General features: G+C 39.0%; 1 protein-coding gene across 1 annotated transcript; it reads right to left on the bottom strand.

Moving 5' to 3' along the window:
• Positions 1 to 543: 543 nt before the first annotated feature.
• On the bottom strand, positions 544 to 9,296 carry LOC113281758 (DNA annealing helicase and endonuclease ZRANB3). The gene is made up of 23 exons (XM_026530587.1): positions 8,883 to 9,296; positions 8,421 to 8,780; positions 8,206 to 8,338; positions 7,419 to 7,594; positions 7,185 to 7,258; positions 6,618 to 6,653; positions 6,445 to 6,535; positions 5,623 to 5,682; positions 5,124 to 5,349; positions 4,827 to 5,026; positions 4,503 to 4,604; positions 4,249 to 4,359; positions 3,894 to 3,959; positions 3,721 to 3,819; positions 3,159 to 3,482; positions 2,785 to 3,072; positions 2,306 to 2,620; positions 2,046 to 2,230; positions 1,876 to 1,978; positions 1,553 to 1,701; positions 1,367 to 1,446; positions 983 to 1,158; positions 544 to 885 (listed from the first exon to the last, which is right to left on the bottom strand). The coding sequence occupies exons 1-23, from the start codon at positions 9,153 to 9,155 to the stop codon at positions 763 to 765; spliced, it is 3,750 nt and encodes a 1,249-aa protein (XP_026386372.1). The 5' UTR covers positions 9,156 to 9,296; the 3' UTR covers positions 544 to 762.
• Between the last annotated feature and the right edge of the window lie 12,102 nt (positions 9,297 to 21,398).

Genomic DNA, 21,398 nt, shown 5'->3' with positions numbered 1-21,398 from the left:
TTGGACTAAATTGTTCACTTTCCGGATTCCAAAAGGTATATTGCGCATAGACGATGTGAAAATACTATGGGAATTAAGAATGGGGAAGTTTTATTCGTAACAACCAAGAGATTCTTCCGCCGGACATGCAGGTTCTGTTGTTTAGTTTTATATGACCCGGTGAGTCAAATCTGTAAAGTCACCAAGATCTGGCATGCAGCAGAGTTCAAATGGAATATTGAAGCTTATGTTGAGCGGAGTATTGTGTCATTGAAGTTGAACTCAACCAACGAGAACTCCAAAAACATGCTGCGCACAACAACATCAAGAAATGTAGAACCATCATTTAACAGCTTCTTGAGGGAATTGGGACTTGTAATTTTGCAAAAGTTGGCACGGGTTGCAACAACTTCAATAAGTAAATTTGCAGTTTCCTACTTTCCTTGGTCCGGAGACTCCGAACACCAGACGCCCAATATGAGAGTTAGACACCTAGTCTATTATTGAGACCTCAAATTTGACTCGTGACCAGATTTGAACAAAAGTATCCTTCCCACACCTGTCTGCCTTTCATGGCATGATTCACATTTCATTCTGAAAAACTTTGTAACCGATTTCACTATATGAATATGACAATGAATTACAAATCATACTACATATTCCCGTTGTAAGGGCTCCTATCAACTGCTACTTTGCAACTCAAACAAAGCAAAAAAAATATACAAAATGGAAGAAGTTTATAAATAATGGTGTGATACATCAAGATTTTTACTCAGCTTTATCTCAATTTTCTCCTTTGTTTACTGTAACAGTGTCTGTCGCCCGAGAATAATCACTACCAGGCACGTCAACCATTAATAAATCATCTTCATCTTCCTTGTCTCTTGTTTCCATGTCACCTTGTTCCTGAACACAAACACACAATTTATGAGCTTACAGCTGAGCAGGGAAATAAATCTCTTCTACCCAGATTCTTAACTCATTATTTCTTTCTAACTTCTACCTTTGAATTATGATTAGCATGCTCCATGCTACTACCAACTTTGAGGCCTTTTAAGATATCTCTGACTCGATCTTTAGCCCTCATGTTCCTTAAGCGACGTTCTTTTGATTGAGCTTTGGTAACGTCCGAATGACAAGCCACACATAAAGTCCTCATGTTATCAAGATTACACTCCCCTATCCAAAAATAAAAATTTAAAAAGAATTAGGCATCAGGCGTATTGTCATTCCAGTTTATTTGTTCACGTTACCCAGTAAACTCTTAATTCAACCCAGTACCAATTTGAGTGGTTAAGTTTCAAGTCCAGATCTGAGTTTGTAAGCTTAACTAATATACCAAGAATAATCTTTGTACAATAATTTGATTCATATTAGTGTCTCATACCTCCTCCTCGGTAAACAGGTATTATGTGGTCTGCATGCCATGCATTGCCTTCTCTTGGGTAATTGATAAGTTTATCAAGTCTGCATGCAAAACACAAAATGATAAATCTTTGAAATCATGACTGTCAACAAGAAATTCTGGAAAATGTGCAGTTATATTACCCAGGCCTTATAAAAAAATACTTACAGTTTCTTACTTCTTGCCAAATTTGGAGCTACCTTCTCCACATGTTCTCTTCGCCGTGCAACAGATCTCAATGGCTTTATGTAATTTACAAGTTCATGGCAGTCCAACTTGCAAGCAACACAGACACCATGTTCCATTTTAAAAAGTTCCTGGATATGGAGGGGTTTACTCTATAGATGTAATATAAAGTATAAAAGATGCAGAAAATGAATTATGTAGACATAGTCGGAAAGATTAATCCTTGATCTGAGTTTGGAATCTTCAGATATAAAAAGAGCAAGTACAAGTACTTTGACCGCAATTGAAATGGTTCACTTCCTAACCTCCCGTAGTGATCCTTGGCTAGTTCTTACGCGATATTCTTGAAAGCATGCCATTTCACAGAACAAATCTTCAAAATATTCAGGTGTCTTTGAAAGTTTCCCCCTGCAAAAAGATGTCAATTCAATATGATGCAAACAATATTTCTGAGCAAATACCAAAAGCAACTTACTTGCAAGGTTTCTGACATAGTTTACAAAGTGGTTCACCCGTAACAGTCCACCCCTGTGTGTACTCTTTCTCTTTTTTGCGGCCCCTACATAAAGAAATCTTCTTCCACGAAGCATTTGCTGGCAGTGGCTGGCTTATTTCACTCAAAGGTGTATTACGTTGTTTACTTCCACCTTTCAGCAGACCCTGCGGCATTAAATCATTAGCCTAGCAAGAAAAGAGAAAAGAACTTTTTTTCACTTTGACTCATTAGATTCGTACCTCACTTCCATGGTTAATGCTTTCTTTAAGATACCACAGCTCAGAAGTTAAAGGAAGTTGCAGGGGCTTCCCAAGCAATTTCTTTTGATCGACGGGTCTTAGACCATTCCACTCCTTCATGAATGCCTGAAGAATATTCTGACATGCTTCGTTTTCCATCATAAACTTTCCATCTGTTTTCTTGTTTATATCAGCAGCAGAAAAGTTCAGTGAATCTATTTCCTCTGGGCGGAAATTTTTGCACAATAGCCTTGGTCGAGAATCCTTTTCGGGAATGCAAGTGTACAGATGGATCCTTCCAGTATATTGGCTTATCTGCAAAGTCAGATGAAACTTATAATGATTTACCCAATATAGAAAGTTGCTTCAACAATGTTCTTGGTTAATTAGCAAGTTCCAACTACAGGAGATCTAGTACTTACTCCCCCAAAGGCAGAAAAAAGAAAAAAGAAAGAAAGAGATCAGGGTCTTATTCCTACCTCGAACCTCAGATCTCCTGCTTGGAGAGAATAACATTCATCCGCATTAGCCAATGCGGCTGGTTCATCTTCATCGCTTTCAGATGTCTCCTTGTGTGATTTGCTGGCTTCCATTTGTTCTTGCACCTTAGAACATTCAAAAATGGTTGTCTCTGCACTACGGTCTGATATCCCTTCAACTGCGACGGCTTCTAATCCGTCCACTTTTACGATTGTGTTGTCCATTTTACAAACAAAATTTGTTTCCAGAATTCCAGTGTGCATAGCTTCAGATATAGGTTGTACCATCTATGTGAACGTTCAAAAGGTAAGGGGGTAACTCACAAAACTCTCGACCTTAAAAATGAAAAAGAAAAACAAAAGTCCAAATCTACCTCAACAGTGGGAGAACATGATTGCTTTGAACTATTTCTATTGTCTTTGGCGCACTTATTTAATGTATACTTGGTCTTCTCAGATGCATCTTCATTCATTCCAACAGGTTGCCTTGCCCAGCTTACAGCAGTCTCACGAGAGATTGAATGGTCAACTTTAAATAGTTCATCGCAATTATGGTTCTCGCTTGATCCATTTTCACTAGTGACTTCAGAAACAAGGTTCGGACATGATCTAGTATATGAATCTTCAGCATCATTTCCGTCTAAGTAATCAAATCGAGCAACATCTGATTCAAAATCTAGATCAGAAAATCTATGCACCTGCCAGTCAATCAAGTAGAATTTCTGATTAGAAACTGAACCTTTTTTGTCTGAAGACAATCAGCGTGAAACAAAAAAACATTCTAAAGGAATGAGGCATTTTTCCTTCACTTTATTCATGAATTCATGCTGCCTACAAAAATATTTAATGCTTTCCACTAGTCAGAAGATACATGTAATGAGAACCTAGAGTTAATAATCTCAACCCTCAAACAATAAGCCAAGAAAGGTATTTTACCTCAATTTCTTGAACGGAATCATACTTCCCATTCATAACAGATGAAACCCTGCACAGAGTCTTGTTTAGATTTTTCCAATGTGATTCATCTGACGTATCCTGGACAAATTATCCCATTTAGATGAAGGAGTAAAATAGAATAGATAAATATTAGTCAAAGCTGTGTCAAGCACCTTCGCGCAAAATATGTATATGTTGACTGCATTGGTTTGCCCTCGTCTATGAGCTCTATCCTCAGCCTTGGGAGTACGGAAACAAAAGTAAAAGAGCTTGGATAAGTTAAAAAGTTCGAAAAATGCAAAAGAAAAGGAGGAACTTGACTGCCTAATTTTGTAAGGCTTGCCAACACGATATATGGATGCACAGATAAGTACTAATTATGTACTTTAAAATGAGAATCATATGGGACGTTGTAGAAGTTTTGTTCAGACATTCACTGCGCAAGTGAGGTACGCACTCTGATTGAACTTCAGTTCTTTTTTTGCTATTTACTTGGACCAGATGTAACAAGGTTTCAGATTATAAAACCTGAAGCATATCCGATGAGGTCATAGGCAGCTCCAAGAAGATAACATTTCTTGCTGATGAAAAATCTAGCCCAACTCCTCCAGCAGTAATTCCAATTATTGCAACCTTAACCTGACATGCAGAAGATAAATTAATCTTCAAATTTTACTGAGGATTCTATATGGAGAATTCCAATCTGCTTCAGAAGTTCCCATGACAATAATATCCTAATACTCAAAACCAAATAAATTTTGTAAAAGAAACATGATTTGAACCTCTGCTGATGATCTGAATGCTTGTACAGCTGTTTGTCTATCTCTAGCAAGTGTGTGCCCATCAATCCTCACAAATCCAATTCCTTTCTCACATACGATCTCCTGAAGAGTTGCAGCGTTGAAATTCAACTTAGAAGTAACTCGTGAAAGAATGAAAACTCCACGTTGGCTTCCAAGATAAATCCATAATTAGGAGAGATGTAATCCAGAAAAAAACAGGCATAAAATAAACTAATCAACCCGTAACAGAAAGGTGATAACCCTCCTCCAATTTGTGCTTTCTGTCTTATACAAGAAGATAACAGGTAACTTAAGCGTATTTACCTGTGCTCCGTCAAGCACCTTCAAGTGATGAGCAAAAATTAACATTTTCTGAGAACCAGTATTAACATCTATATCTGTTGAGCTGTCAGACTCTGCAACAATGGGATGGATAGAAAGCCATTCGCAGAACCCAGAAAGCTTTGCGATTCCAAGTTGCTGATTAGAAAGCAACCTTGAACTCTTATGACGATCTTTTTTATCTGCAATGACGAAAACCAGTATGATCTGATGATTATGAACGGAATTTGTTTTAGACAACAGTTTTTCCACTCTGCATTCAACAACATTTGGATTTACCACTGTAGTCACTGGATATCTCTGGAGGCTCTTCTTCTTCATCATCAGTTTCAGAAGTGCAATCATTCACAGGATCATTTTGTTGATCAATTTCCGTGGAACTGATGCTATCCCTCCTTGTAGCAACAAATGCTGAGTCGATATCAGTTCTGCTCAACTTCAATCTGATGACTTGCCGACGTTTGGGAGGTAATTGTAGCAACAAATGCTCCTTCAAACGCCTTATCTATCATAAGCAAAAAATCAACTCCAAATTACAAAAATGTGCCACCATTGATAAGAGAAAGATTTCAATATAACATCAAACTCATTTCCACAAAGACGAGAAAAGAACGAGGAATCAAAGGCTCAATTCTAGAATTGTCACCACAACTTGATCCAAAAGTCCAACAGGATCCCTTAAACAACTTATAAGATTTAGAGAACATTTACTTCCAATTTCCAAGATGCATAAATAAATAAATACCAGTTAGTTGCAAAGTAAGGAGAAAGGGCAGACCATGACAGTTTGCTTTAGTAGCACATTTAACTCCTCCAAGCGAATACCTTGCGAATAATCCTGCAGAAATGAAACAATGCATTGTTTCTACAATATCAAACATAAGAAATGCTGGAGAAAAGGTGCTAATCTCCATTAGCAACGACCAATCTTGTCATGTTATGTTACAAATTAACTAGGGATATCAAAAGGCAGCAGAACGGGTACAAAATAATAGTAGCAATTTACTGCTGCCTGCCATGAGGACATGCAACTAACATTTAACTTATTTAACACACTTCCGATGCGCACCCCTAAGGCTAAATCTAGTGGTTCTTCAAGTCAAGTTTTTTTGGAAACCGTGGCCTAAGTCTTCCTTCAAGCTGTGGTTCAAGAGGAAGCTTAAATGAAAGCTTGAAGAAAAACAAAAAACGTGAAATAGTTTCGCGTAAAAGAATTATGCTTTTGCACTTAACCATTTAGCGCAAATGATTTCATCCATTTGATTGGTTAAGTGGTTGGCCCACTATTGGAGATAAGGGTTGAAATTATTTGCGCTAAACGATTTAGTGCATATGGGCGTAATGAGTTCACGCTTTCATCTCCAACCTACCAAAACCATTGAACTCATCCCCCTCTTTAAGCTGACGTGGACCTTGACTTGAATGCGCATCTTAAAGCTCCACTAGACTCAGCATAACTGAAACAATACAGTGTTGACACTGGCTAACTTTTCTTTTTCTGTTTTTTTATTTATGTTTAATTTATTAATTATCATAAGCAGATTCGACTTGAAGAGATAAAATGTAGCAAAGATAATATGACTTTGCCCGAAAGAGATACCTGGAAAATCTTTCCTTGAGGATCATAACGAGATTTTACAGCACAGTATTTCTTTGCAAAATCATATTTGTCCTTCCCCAATAAACAAGGCCTGGGGAAAGTGGACACGTCAGCAAGAAAACATAAAGAACTTTCACAATTACTAGAGTGAAGCCCCAGATATTACCACTTACCACAATATATTTATTTGGTTAAAAATGTCGAAGGGCCTGTAATCAGCTAGGTGAAAACAGAAAACCAACCGTTAGACGAATCAATTAGTATAAAAATTCCAGCAGAATAAATTGAGATTCAATGATATATAGATGTTAGTCAAGGTATTCCTATAGGTAGAAAATGCATCAGCAATATAGTCATTAATGCATGATAACCATCAACGTTTAACATTAAGAGTCATTGGCAGTTGCTAAGCTAATGTTAATCAGAGTGAAGTATGCCACGGTATCAAACAGTTAAACAAGGCAAATGTTTTAATTATTACAGAAGAGCCCATACTGAGTAAAGTAAAATAAGGGAATACCCTTGATATGTTGCAAAAACATTCATAAAATGGTAAAGAAGGGCCAAAAAATAACTCTAGTTACCCCAAAAGTTCCCCAATTTTTTCCTTGTTAATAAAAGCACAAGTAAGTAGGAATGGAGACAGATGCTTTGATGCACGGGCAATCAATAAAGTACAAACAACTATCTTGTTCATAGTTATCCGTCAGAAATAAGAAGCAAGAGATTATGACCACAACCTAGACAGAGAAGGCGTGCCAGAGAGCAGAACATTGCGTTTGACTTTCATTGCGACATCGAGAGCAGCTTGTATCTGAGGGAGAGACCAAAAGTAAAGCATGTAAATGATGCAGATGGAAACCCGAATCAGAAGATATTCAATCATATCTAAAGCTCCACATTTATCTTTATAAACTATTTGATTTGACTACTTAAAGTAAAAGAATAAAATAAGAGACATTCACCATCTATACCTCGTACGGTTCTGGTGTCTTTTTAGAAGACCGTAGATGATGAGATTCATCAATAATCAGAAGAGACCATTCTTGTTCTAGGATACTCTTCCGCAGAATGTTAAGCATTCTATATGAAATAACAACGATCCTCGGAAATCTTTGTAAACGAACAGGATTATCTTGATGACCAAAGACTGAAAACAGTTCAAAAGAAATAGAAAAGGTAAAAAAAACTTACTTTTACCAGTGAAAATAGAGGACAAAGCACTGGTTATCATCGGCATCAGTTTTTATAGTAAAATTCATGCATTAGTACACTGGAACCTTCCATACCATATAGAAGTATAAAAATATTTAATCCAAAAGCTTAGAAAAGAGAAAATATAAATTACAACAAAACAATTTCTACTGCAACCACAACCCCCAAAATTTCAATGAATAGTCAGTAAATAATATTGAGAGGGCTAGCAGAAACACCAGAGTGGCTGGGGGACCTAATTTGAGCAACACATTTGAACATTGAGAGACATATTAAGCTGCAGTTGAGGAGTCAAGAAACAATGCATTACAGTGTCGCTCTCAGAAAAGGATCACCAATTTAAAATTCTATCTGATACGTATGACTTGTCCGACAACAGCTTTCTGGTTCTCATACGTTTTCTATGTTTCTAGTGGTATATCTATGTTCCACAGTACAAACCCAACTCAGCACCAACAGTGACATACTAAAAAACAAACATAAATAGCATGATATACATTTTATGACATGGCTCTAAACAAAGCAAAATCACTGCAAATTCTGTACCAAGATGGATATCAGTCGGTGAAAAAAAAGGAAGCCAGCGCTCTAGTTCTTCTGCCCATGAGAATCGCAAAATAGCTGGACACACAACAAGAATAGGGCCTTCATCTATAAAACAGCATGCAATTGCAATTGCCTGACAACAACAAAATATGTACATTATTAGATATAAAATACGCAACAGTACACTGTAAGACAATAACTAGAAAATCCAGAACCTGTAGTGTTTTCCCCAGCCCCATTTCATCTGCTATGAGACAGCGTCCACCTCTTCGCAAACCAAACCTTACACCATCAACTTGAAATGGTAGAAGAGCTTCGTATAAGACTCTAGGCAGTTTGGCAATCAACCCATCAACTTCATCATCGGACAAATGTCCTGGCATACAAGGTATCCATCGCCCCGGAACGCAATAATCAAGAAATTTCTGCATAACACTAAGGGTTGTATACGGAATCTCTTGCAATTCAATTCCTTTAGACTTCTTTAAACATTTCAACACCATTTCATAATCCCCTAGCTTATAAACAGAAGCCTTTCCTCCACTATGGTTTTGAGTATAATGTGACGGCATGACCTATTAACAAAAAGAATCCATATTCATAAACAAATCTCACAATCTTGAAAAACCCACACTTAATTTTCACTATAATTACACAAAATAGAGAAAAGTACTCACAAATGCAAGCAAATCACCGAGTCTCCTTAAGCACTCAGCTTGCCCTGGATAAGTCAAGTTCTGCAGCGGTTCAGGCGTGATGGCAAATGAATCAGGAGAACAAATTTCAAGTCTGACCTGAAATCTTTCAGGGGGTTTTGGTAAGGCATTTGGTTTCTGGCACTTGTATAACCTAAATGCATCTTCTCTGATTGATGATAAAGCTTTACGCTTCTCAAGAGCAGCTAATCGATTCGCTTCTGCTCTCTTCCTTTGTTCTTCTGTGATTTCCATGGATTCATAGAAGAAAAAAAAAATTGGGTTTTTAAATTGAGATTGGTTGGATTGGTTCTAAAAATGGTTTTGGGGTTTTGGTGAATTAGGTCAGAGGAATCGGATCAGAAAGGGGATAGAGAGACGTTTCAAAGGTACATCAGGCGGAAAGGGATTGCTCAGGATCGTATCAAGAAGGTGCGGCTACGATGAGGTCGGGCCACATACTTCAAGTATGTGATCCCTCTTAGTTTTGTAACACTTATTATAAAATAAAGTCTTAAAACAGTTAAATACCAAAAAAATGTAACTAATTCTTTTTTTTTTCTTAACTCCCTACTTTTTCTCAAAAAGTGGAATATTGCTAGGGATTTAGAGGGGGCAGGTTTTTAGTTGTAATAGGTATCACAAAACTAAGAGGAGCCACATACTTGAAGTATGTGGCCCGACCACATCATATCCTTGGCCGTATCAAGATTCTATTTTTCCTATAGAAAAGGCCTGGGTAGGCGCCTAGGGCGTTCGCAGTGGCAGCCTGAAAACCTTCTTTGGATTTGCCCAAAATATTTAACCTAACTCTCTGGGGTCGCCTGCTTTGGGTTTGTCTCACATTTCACATAACAGGCTTGTACAGTTGTACGGTCCTGGATATGGGTGCTCTATACTTATGGACTGACCGGAAAAACATGCGATCTTTTGGGTGTTGAAGATCAAATTATGTGACTTTTGATTGTCTAGGTTTAGTATGTCGCTGTCGGCTCATGGTTTCGTTCCGGTCCAGTGGTCAAATACTAATAGGGATACATGAAGCAGAAGTCAGAAGCAAAATCACAAAAAGATAAATTTTTTGCTTTTATAAGTTACTCTGAAATTGCATAGCCAAACTAACTTTTTTTTTTTGCTTCCAGAAATCAAAAAACAAATTCTGAATAACATCCATACAGGTTATAAATGTTTTGGCTCTTGAGACCAGTTAATGGTTTGAACAAGAATTTCTGGGGTTGAGTAGCCAAAATCGAAATCCTGGCTTCCTGTTGTTTCGGTTTAGGACTTTGTCCTTGACTCATGCGAACTTCGGACCTCTATCTAACGCCCAGGGACATTTATTGGCCACATTTATTGATTTATAATTTTAGAAACTAGGAAGCAATAGACGAAACTCTTAGTGCATTCCGTGCTAACCCTTTCAGGCGCGTATAACCTTCTTGCCGCGTCTAGCCCTTTCAGGCGTCGGAGAAGAAGAAGGTGGTGTAACTTCTGGAAATCCGCATTAATGATCACCATAAGTAAAACAATCAGAAACTCCTAACCCTCTCAATCTCTAACTGCTACTAGACTGATGATTTGGAATAGGGGGAATGAGAGAAAGATAAAGTCGAGATAGCCCTCCACTCCAACAATCATGATGCACCACCAGTGCACCAACAACAACACTTACCTAAAAACCCTCATAAACAGTACCCAATAGTTGAATCCACTCTATGGTATAAGTAGGATTTTCATAGAAAGAGCTAGAATCACCGGAACTATCATTATTCATAATGTGAGTTTCTGGAGAGGGGAGTTGAGAGTATTTGAACCATACTCTCACCTCTCTCAACACTACTCTCACTTCTATTACTATCATCTGCGGACATAATGAAAATTTTTATAAGTTATGTATCTAATATCTTCTGTTATATGTTGACTTTGGATCCCTAAATTACCTTATAAATATGTTGATGGACTCTCTCACGAAGCACACTCGTTGGAAAGTTAAAGATCTTTGATCATGAATCACAGTCTATTCAAAGTAAAGGAATCGCTTTTAAAGCTGCAAAAATTCTGAAAGCTCTAATGGAAAGGAATAGACAGATGGATGATTCAGATGAACAGATTGCAGAAAATTCTGATGATGAATTTGAACAATCATTATCGTTGATTACTAGACAGTTTCGAGATCTCTTAAAAAGGCGAAATATATAAGAGATTCGTTAAGGATACTCATCGATCTTCTCGCCCACATGATCGAGTTCCTGTCAAAAAGGATCATGAAGAAGATGATGAATATCAGCCGCAGTGCTTTAAGTGTAAAGGGTTTGGTCATATTGCTAAAGATTGTCCCAATCTTAAGAAATACACTGGAAGCAAGGCTATGGCTGTAACTCTAGATGAGAGCTCTGATTCATATGATTCTGAAGAAGAGGAAACAACTAATATTGCATTAGTTGTCAATCTTATTTCTTCCTCCTCCATTAGTGATTTACCCATTATAAAAGTGGACATGTCTTCCGATGTTATTAAATCATCTAATGGAAAAGGGAAAAATAAGACAAGATGCAAAAACTGTCTCAAAAACAGAATTGCTAAAAGTTGCATAGGCAACTCAAGTCAATCTCAAGATACTTCGCTAGTTCGAGGTAACAAGAGGAGAATTTCTCATACGATGCTAGATCAAGGACACTCTGTTTGTTCAAATTTCCATGATGAGAGAAAATCTCATACTAATACCACCTGATCGGTATTAGAATTCTTTCCTCACCATGTGTGCCGAATTTTGAGTGAGGATGAAGATAAATCAAGGCACTTATGTGTAGATTATGGGAATAAAATCTAGTATTTGAAAATATTTGATATATTCGTATTATGAGAATAAAATCTAGTATTTGAAAATCAAGGCACTTATGTGTAGATTTTAGGAATATTATTGTTGATGGTGGTTTTTAGTTCAAGGCTAAAATTGTAAAACTTGTATTTAATGCGCTGCCAGCTGCAAGGGGTAAAGCCACTTAAGAAGTGATGAGTGCAAAAAACCTCTTCGTTCGTTTGAAGCAATTCAATATATATATATACATACATGAAATTCACTCAGAATGGTGCGTGCAACAACAATCCCAAATATTCTGTGAATTCTATTTTATACCAGCATTATTAATTAATGCATGATTTTCCTAGTATTTTCCGTGCTATGTTCTCAGTCGAACTCTCATCATTGACATGACATGACGATTAAGTGTTCACTCTCAGCAGAGTAGCTTGAATCTCCCTAAATGCCAGTATTGAGAGCTGCATGAAAGTACCTGCACAGGCTACATCACTCTCTGACAAAGAGAATCTCGTATCGATACACTTTTAATTAAAGACAACTCGATCGAACGTGTTTAATTTCCTTAAGGGAAATCTAGACTGTCCATATCAGTCTCAAAATAATCACGACCACATAATTTGGCCGCGCAATTCAACAAACCTAGACCACTCCTGGTAGAACTAGGTAATTACCGCATTGACCGCTGGTGGGCCCACCAACGTCCCAACCAACCGGACTTTGCCTAAACGCATCCCAGCGTTGTCAAACACCAACCCTAAACAGGGTGGTCGCATTATTGAAAGAAGCTCGAATGAGCTAGACTGACTAAAACAGTCTCAAAGGTGTTACAACCGTCCAACTTTGCCAGCCTGGTTGGACGACTTGGATTTTCCTACGAGTGATTAAGAAAGTGCCGGCATGCACACCCGCGGCCTAGCCTTTCCCCCACTCGATCGGTCTGTCCACGGAAAATTCGTAGATGATAGGTGTCTAAAACACCTTGATTTTATATCTAGTATTTATGCTTTCTTTGCTATATTATCCTTGTGAATTGCATCTCTTATGTTTAGTTTTGAGTTATTAGGTGCAATGGAGTCCTTGAGAGCAAAAGAAGGAGAAAACGTCCATTTGGAGCGTAAAAGGCAAAAAGAATCATTTAGCGAGAAGCACAATGGAGGAAAAGGAGCTGCCATTCTCTTGTGGCTCGTATCAACTCTTAGGGTGCCTGGAGTCACGTGGGTACCCCTTATCCGCCTCGCCGGGATGGCTATATCGACTAGCCATATTCCTACACTCACCCTGAAAGAGAGGAAATCATTTTTCTCCTCTTCATTACATTCAACCTATATTTCAGAGCTGTGAAAGAGAAAAATTGTTGTCGCTGTCCTTGGAAATTGAGAGGAGATTTGGCTCTGCTGGTGATCAATTGAATCACACAGAGAAATTGGTTTTGTTTCCTAAATTCAGAAAAGTAGCTGCTGTAGGAGAGATGGAGAGATTCAGAGTTCCTGGCGATTTTTGACCAAGAAAAGAGGGAAGAGTTGATGCTCAAATTCGAGAAGGAAAGTGTGGTTGTTGTGAAGATCTGTGAAGTGGGTTTTCTTTGAATTTGTGTTTAAAACCAAGATGGAAGAAGGAATGATCTTGAGAGAAGATCTAGCTCTGCTGGTGATTGAGCAACTCATCTGTTGGTTAATGGAGTTAAGGTTCTACTGAGTTTGAATTCTTGAGAATTCAGTTGAAGAAGAAATTGATGCTCGAATTAAAGATGGGTTTCTGAGTTCGAGTTATTGTTGGTTGATTTGTTTAGGGTTTGGATCAGATTTAGACACTGAGAAGATCAACTACAAGCTGGTGTTGGTGATGAATTGGCCACAGGGTTGCAATGAAGCTACAAAATGGATCTGAGATGTTGCAGTCTGAATTGGTAGAAGGATGTGGCACTGTGGTTTTGCTTGCAGTTGCCAGCCATGGATTGTTGGTGCAGAGAGTGGTAAATGGAAGTTGAAATAAATGGTTGTGTTGACGTCAGTGGAGCTCTAGTAATGAAATTTCTGGTGCTGCTGTGATGAGGAAATGAGATTGAAGTGATTCAGGTGGTGATTTGTTGTTGCAATGGGACTGATGTGCAAGGCATGAAGTTGAGATTGCAGACAAGGGATGATGTTACCGATTGAGCTAATGGGTCTGTGGAATTGGTGGTGGTCTTGAAGCTGTTGCAGACAACAAATGTAGTTGCAAGTGATGTATGTTCAGGTTTACAAGGCAGTGCAATGAACAAATGCAGATTCAGTGATATTGGTATGACAAAGAAATGGGAGAATGTATGATACGGAGCAGGTGGAGTGACTGAGATGGTTCAGCTGCTTGCAGCTGAGTTAGGTGGTACTAATGGTCTGTGTGGTTGAATATGATGGTGCAGCTCCAGATGGCATTGAACTGTAGCTGCGGAGAATGATGCAAATCAGTTGAACATTGCAGGGATGAAGAATTTGAGCCGGTGGTCAAGGTGGTGATGAGCTGCAAGTTACAGGGACCATGTTGTTGTAGCAATGTTGATGACTGGAATGAGGTTAAACTGCAAGTCATGAAATGCTGTTGTTGGAAGTGGAATTACAAGAAGTACAGCTGAATTGGTGGTGGTCTGGAGCTGAGAAGAAGAGAAGAAATGGAATTGCAGGTAATTGGAGCTAAGAGAAACTGCTCAAGTACTGAGCAGTTAATCGAAATGCTGGTGATTGAATGTGCAGCAGCTGGATTGTTGCATTGAAGTTACAGAAATTGACTTTAGATGAATGCTTAGGCTTGCAGTTCAGGTGGGTACATTGCACTGATGGCTTGAGTCTGTATGCAAGAAATTGCAGTAAGAAACTGGTGTTGTTATTGCAGTAGAATGGTGTTTTTGTGGTGTTGCTCTGGGGTTGGCAGTAATGGATTGCAGGCAGTGCAGTTGCGACTGAGCTGAATTGGGTGAGATTGAACAGAAATGGGTACATGTTGGTTTGATGTTGTGAAGCTAACGTTGATTCAGGTCAGTGTTGGTGCAGCTACAGATGGTAATGGTACTGATTCAAAGAAGACATGGAATGAGTTTGTTTTGTTGTGAAGTAAACAAAGAAGATGGTGGATGTTTGAGTGTTGTGTGTGCTGTTGGATTTGGTTGCAGCTACTCCAGAACTGCAGTTGTAAGTTTTGGAGAATTTTTACATGGGTCTTTCTACATGTGGGCTTGGTGGATACATTGGACATGGGCTTTTGAGACTTGACCTAGTTTTGGAAGAAAGAAAAGCTACAAAAGAAGGAAGTTTTCGGCAACTTTGGAGCACGTATTTTCTACTTGGAGTATTGGAGAGCGGCGACTAGGATTTGCTTTCATTTTGTTTTCATCTTTTTTATTTGATTATTGACTATGATGAACTCCATAGTTATGAGTAGCTAAATACAATTATTGGTTATGGGATAATAAGTTGATTTCATCAAACATGCTATGTGATTCAATGAACTAGTTTTGTCTCAACTTTATTGCTTATTTTTGTCATATGATTTGATTGTTTGCTTGGTTGAGTCCGGAATCAATCCGATTTGCATTCATTTCTAAAGCTATATTAGGGTTTTCAATACAAAAAAGTTGTTTATCCTTGATTCTAAGTAGCATAATTGTGGGTAGTGCTTGTAGTGATATATCTTACTAGTCACAAATGAATCATAACCTTGGTTAAATCGAATTAGTGCTTTTACACGTTTGATTGCCTTGATTAGTCTTATTCCATAAAACTTAAAGCTTTTAGGGAGTTAAACTTAATTGTGCTTTTACACTTTAGGTTGCTTTCTAGGAAGAATTCACATATGCATCTTTTAATGTGGTTGTGATGAAATCAGGGAATTAGAGGGATATACTTGCGATCAAGATATCCTAGGACTTTTAATAAATGAGAGATTAAAATATCAATTCTAGTCATTGATGAAAATACATGTTTGTGAATGATACTATCCCGTGACCAATATATTCCTCTTATTGATTATTTTCATATTTTATTGCTTTCAATTTATATTTATTGCATTGATAAACAAAATCCCCCTTGGTTACTTAAGAATCTGAAAATTGCATAACAACAATTGCCTCTACGTGGAAACGAACTCTTTCTTATCACATACTTCATTTATTTTAGTTAAATAAGAATGTGAAATTATTTTTGACGCATACGACTGTGATCAGTAGAGCAATGAATCGTTTGCCCAAACTATGGCAGACGCGATGCTTTAAACCCTAATTTGGGTCGCGGAAGTGTATTAGTGTATTAAATCGATCACGACCACCCAACTTAGCCAGCCTGTTTGGATGGCTTAGATCGCGTTTTGGAAAATCGGGGAGGTGTGCACGAGTTCACCACCGGCCCAACACTATTACTGTTCGATCGACTTACCCATGGGAAGTCAACGATGCATCGAATTTCTCGACCGAACTAGAGAAGTCACGGCTGTTTCAAAACCCTAATTGGGTTTACGACAACACATTTCTGTCGTAAATTAATTACAACCATCCATCTTCGCCAGCCTAAACGGACGGTGTAGATCTGGATTCAAGTGGTCCCAAAGGTGTTAACATGACCACCATCGACCCACCTTTACACGCAACCGGCCGGCCTATGCAAACCAGGGCTCGATGCCTCGAAACGCACGCCCAAAGAGTGGTGGGCTACACGGTTTTCAAACCATGAATTGCATCAACGACAATATGCAACTGTCGTAAATCATCTTGTCCATCCAACTTTGCTAGCCCAGTTGGACGATGTAGATTTATTTCCAGCAAACCAAAAAACCAGCATCGCAATCACCGGCCATCTCTCTTTCACGGGGAGCGATCGGCCAAGTGATGGCTCGCCCACGCGGCCTTCAAACGATCACCCAAAGATAACCGGTCATGCTACCTTTTTTAAGACGCTTATCCGCGACTTATTCAATCAAGCTCTAAAACAACGATGCTTCATACACATCGATTAATTTGAGCTGCTTAAATGTGATGCTTCACATACATCAAATACATACGATATTTTATGTCGGCTTCATAAACAACTTAGTTGTTTAACCTAATAGCACTATATGTTGTTCTCCGCAGCAAGTCCCACAACTTGACCCACTTATTCGAGACATCGAACATGTCACAAACTGGGGGATACTCTTTAGGTATTGGTCTGACGGTTTACAGCGTGCGGCGTGCAACGCGTCCATTACGAGAACGTGTCAGGAAAGGACGGACGGCTAACAATATGAGTAATGGGTGAAGATGCAACCGCGTGATGATCACCACCTCTTACACAACCCCACTACTCCACTACTTAATCTTCTCTACTTATTAAGAGATCAGGATGCGCTCAATGACTTGTATAAATAGGTTTTCAATCTATTTCAAAAGACAAAACACAAGTAGCCAGAAACGATTTTCTGATACATGATAGACGCATATATGTGTCTATTTTGTTCTCAATTCTCTGTATTGTTAGTACTTTTTTTCGTCCTTATTATGGTATTTTGCGTGTTTGTAGGTATTTTTTGGAAATAAATAATTTTGGAAAAATCGGCTCGAAAAATTATGCGGAGCATCCCCGGTGGAAATTTGTTATTCGGACTCTCATTTTGGTTAAGGGGCAACCCAATTACTAAGGGGCCCTCAGTTGGGCATTTGCTACTTTCACTCCACAGATGGTTAGGGGGACACCCTTCTTCACGATTTGAAAATTCAAAATGGCGGGAAAGTTCATGCAGTTCACGGAAGAAATTTGGGTTCGATCTTGTGTGGGCTTTGAGCGAGATTCAATCACTGGATTTTGTTTTGATTGATCTGCTTGGGCTAAACAGGGATTGTATGGTTAATGGATTCGATCCAGTTGGGCTAGAACATCGAGTCTTGGTTAAACAGGAAGAGAGATTATCACGGGATATTGGATGATACGTAACTGCATAGGAGAATATTTTCTTCTTTATTCAACAAGATTCGACCAATCAAGCCAGGATAAACAAGGAAATCCAGCTCAGAACAAACGTGTGAGAAGAGAACAGGAAAGTAGCTAACAGAAGACGCGTGAAAGGTGAACAGGGAAAGAAAATATTCCCGTGAAAATAAAAATCATTAAGGGAGAATTATTTGCATTTAACTCGGATTATCTCGGTGCTTTTGAGTATAAATATGTCTATGGGGTTGAATAGAATGGTTGTCGAGAGTTGGGAGGAGAGAAGGAACGCTGCAGAATCGAGAACCATGATTTCTCTCTGCTGCTGCTGCTGCCATTGATGAAGATGAAGAACACGAAGAACAGACAGCCAAAGACCGTCGTTCTTCAACAGTGTCTAAGACGCACGTCCGTGGGTCGTAGTTCGTCGTACAACAGCAGTTATCATTTATCGTTCTTCCTGTAACAGCTGAACAACGCCTTTGCAACAGTTATTTCTGTTGCGATTTTTCTGTTCAACTGTTTTACACCTTTTCATCATTTGTAAACCACTTTTTGAGCAATAAATAATTATTTTGAGAGCATTTTTACTATGATGAGTTAAACCCCAACACTGGGACGACGGAGGAGGTCGAGCTTCATACATGGGTAATTTTATTAATTCTTTTTTAAGACTTTTGCATTAAAAATTAATTGAAATATGATTTGATTAAATTGGGTGTTATTTGATTAGATGGGTCATGCTTAGCTTAGGTGATTTGATGTTCCATGCTTAACACTTACAACCAATGTTTTGAGAATCTACTTTGGCAAAATAAGATTCCATATATGTTTTGAGCGATTATTGTTGAGAATAAATCATTGAACCCTATGTTATGAAGATTGGCCGAATCATTAGTCCCATTACCTCTCTACCAATTTGTCAATATTTTTGTATATTTTTATTTTTTTAAATCTTTACAAGTCCGAGCAACGAACTTTTACTACCACTTTCAATACTACAACATACACAAGTCATAAACATCCATACCTTCATAATTCAACATTCTGATCTCAAACACCTTCTTCGCTTCCCTCCCTAAGACCAACCCTTCTCCTTTACCTTGTGACCGAATTGAATCTGGAACGACCATTTGTTGGTTTAGGCCAGAGTCTTACAGATTGATCTCTCGAATCTAAAGCACTACCGTGCAGTGCATTTGTTTAGGGTTTGAATTCGTTTTTCATCAACACACCCAAATTTACCAGAAACAGTAGAATCAGTTTTTGCCCTCAAACAACTAGCGACCACAGTGGGAGATTAATCTCTCGGTTGCAAGATCAATTTTCGATTTCATTTCAATTTTCTCGAATTCAAGAGGGCGGATCTTAGGTATAACCACATTTGTTAACCCGATTTCATTTCAATCACCAATTTCAACTTTCACTCTGTGATGTACCTCCGCCAGCCAAATTCTCCGAAAGCCATAAACGATCAAAGCAGAATCACCATGGAAGGCATGACTAGGATATTAGAAGATGTCCTCGCAAACAAGGCTGAAATCGCAAGACGACAAGATGAGACGCTCTGCCTTCTAAGAAGTATAGTAAACCGGTTGTGGAAGGAGTCGGCAAGCGTCCGCTCGGAGAATATCATCAACGGCAGAGATGACACCAGATCTTTATTTGAAGTCCGTATTCCCGCCAACAGTGATGCAGACGGAATACGTAATTGCATCGAACAGGAACTGAAAGAATACAATCAACAAAATCCAGCCGGCAACAAAGAGCCGAAACAGTTTCATAAGGAAAAGAACTCATCATGAGTATCACAATATCCGTAGAATAAGGGAAGGGAACTGGCTTACGAAACTCTGTTGGAGAATCTATATCTCAAGACCCTTGCGGAAGTTCAGAGAGCTGTTCAAAAATCCGCAGCCACGACCGACTTGACTTTACCATACAAAGAAGCGCCTGAGGAAGGGGAAATTTTCCAAGACCCCCATGGAGACAAGAGCTTCACTAATGAACGATACTCGGTTCAACCACTTCGCAGCGCTGTGGTCATTGATGCAGGGCCCTCGAGAGAAGTTGCACCCCAACAAAACCGCCAAGCTAAGCGATCTGCGTCTATGTCGACACATACTCACGCCTCAAATCCGCTCTCGAAGCAAATTCAAATATCCTCATAAAACAATCACTTGCTAGTTCAAAAACCAGAAAAAATCAAACCATGAAAGGAATTCCTCACGTCGCTCAAAGACACCTAAAAGGGAAATATAAAAAAAAAGAAGACGCAAAGTATTCAAGGGAAATATTTCAGCAACAACTCATTCTTTTGGGAAATAGAAGCTTTCATGTTTTGGAGGGCGTCCTGTTTCAGCTTCAACTCTTTAGACAATCTCTCGATCTCTTCCTCCTGTCGAGCAATGCAGTCCATAGGGGGAACTTTGTTCATTTCACCCTGTATCTTCTGGATTTCAGAAAATCCTTCACAAAACCAAGAGGCATTAAACTCATACTTCACGAACATATCTCGGTGCAAATCCCAGTTTGAAACTATCTCTTCAGAAACGGTGCGCCCAGTCACGATGATCATGCCATAAATGGAAGATAAAGCTTCTTCGACACGTTTGACTAATGCAAAGCAACTTTTAAGCTCTTGGAAGTGGCGATGTGGCCATATTTCTTCCATATATTGGTGTATAATTCCTCATACTTAGCCGGCACGCTGAATCCTCCAACCAACACATGATCTATGAAAGGGGCGTCAAATGGAGGGTCAAAAATGACTCCAGCAGTAGAATGCACAACCAATGCTCTGTCAGTCACGAGAGACTCTTTATAGGGAATCACCTTCACAACCATGGACGTAACATCTCCGGTATTCCCTACATCATCATTTCTATCGACCTCGAGGTTGGTGTCTGTCACATTCTTGTCTCCCAACTCGCTGGAACGATCAGGCTCTCTGCTACCATTGGAAACGCTCCCTTCTCCGTCCGAGCCTTCGTCATCCTTATACTCACCTTCAAGAGGTTCAGTATCACCGGACTTCTCTAAGGCAGGTTCAGTATCACCGGAATTCTCTAAAGCAGGTTCAGTATCGCCAGATTTCTCTAAAGCTGCTTACGACTACATGCCAGCCTCGTAAGAACATTCTTGTTCCCAAGACCCTGGTTTTAAAATAAGAAGCGTGTTTAGCGAGGATTTTCCAAGACGAATAAGCTCAGTGGATTAAAAGAGGAAAAGCTTAAAGTACCTTCATATGGGAAGAATTGAAAACCACCGGTCCGTCTGCTTGCTTCTTAGACCTCGTTCCTGCCTCCCGGGGACTGCAGTCATCAGAAGCATCATCCCTGGTTCGCTTGCTCGGAAGCGACTTCAACAATTTATGCTGCTTCAAAATTTCGAGAGTAGGCCTACTGCGAGGAACTATTACAACTTCTTCTGAGAACTTTTGAAAAGATAGCAGCTCTTCCCTCCAGAAATCCTTATACCTACTAGTCGCCACTGGTTTTCTTCCGAGAAGCATGAATGGAAGGCTCTGCTTTGTTGCAAAGATGCTAGCATCTAGAACAGACGATACAAGATCCGCTGAAGGCATTGGCGGACGGTAAAACGGAATTCCTTGATCTAATCCCATGTGATGAGCGACTCTGTCAATGTTATAAGGAACTGCAGTAAGAGATTCATCAAAGAAAGAGGGAATATATCTCGGTGTACAACTTCGCATGACTATGATCTCTCCAGAGCTCATATCCTTTCCAT

This window comes from Papaver somniferum, chromosome 5 (assembly GCF_003573695.1).
Source record: "Papaver somniferum cultivar HN1 chromosome 5, ASM357369v1, whole genome shotgun sequence".
NCBI lineage: Eukaryota > Viridiplantae > Streptophyta > Magnoliopsida > Ranunculales > Papaveraceae > Papaver > Papaver somniferum.
The sequence above is the reverse complement of the archived record's forward strand: the minus strand, read 5'-3'. Positions and strand labels throughout refer to the sequence as shown.

What these genes read in the sequence shown, in the direction of transcription:
- LOC113281758 (XM_026530587.1), bottom strand. Translation starts at nt 9,155, where the DNA reads ATGGAAATCACAGAAGAACAAAGGAAGAGAGCAGAAGCGAATCGATTA. An exon ending in CATTCAGATCATCAGCAGAG is followed by an intron (nt 4,360 to 4,502) that starts GTTCAAATCATG and finishes TCTGCATGTCAG; the next exon opens with GTTAAGGTTGCAATAATTGG. An exon ending in TATACATATTTTGCGCGAAG is followed by an intron (nt 3,820 to 3,893) that starts GTGCTTGACACA and finishes TAATTTGTCCAG; the next exon opens with GATACGTCAGATGAATCACA.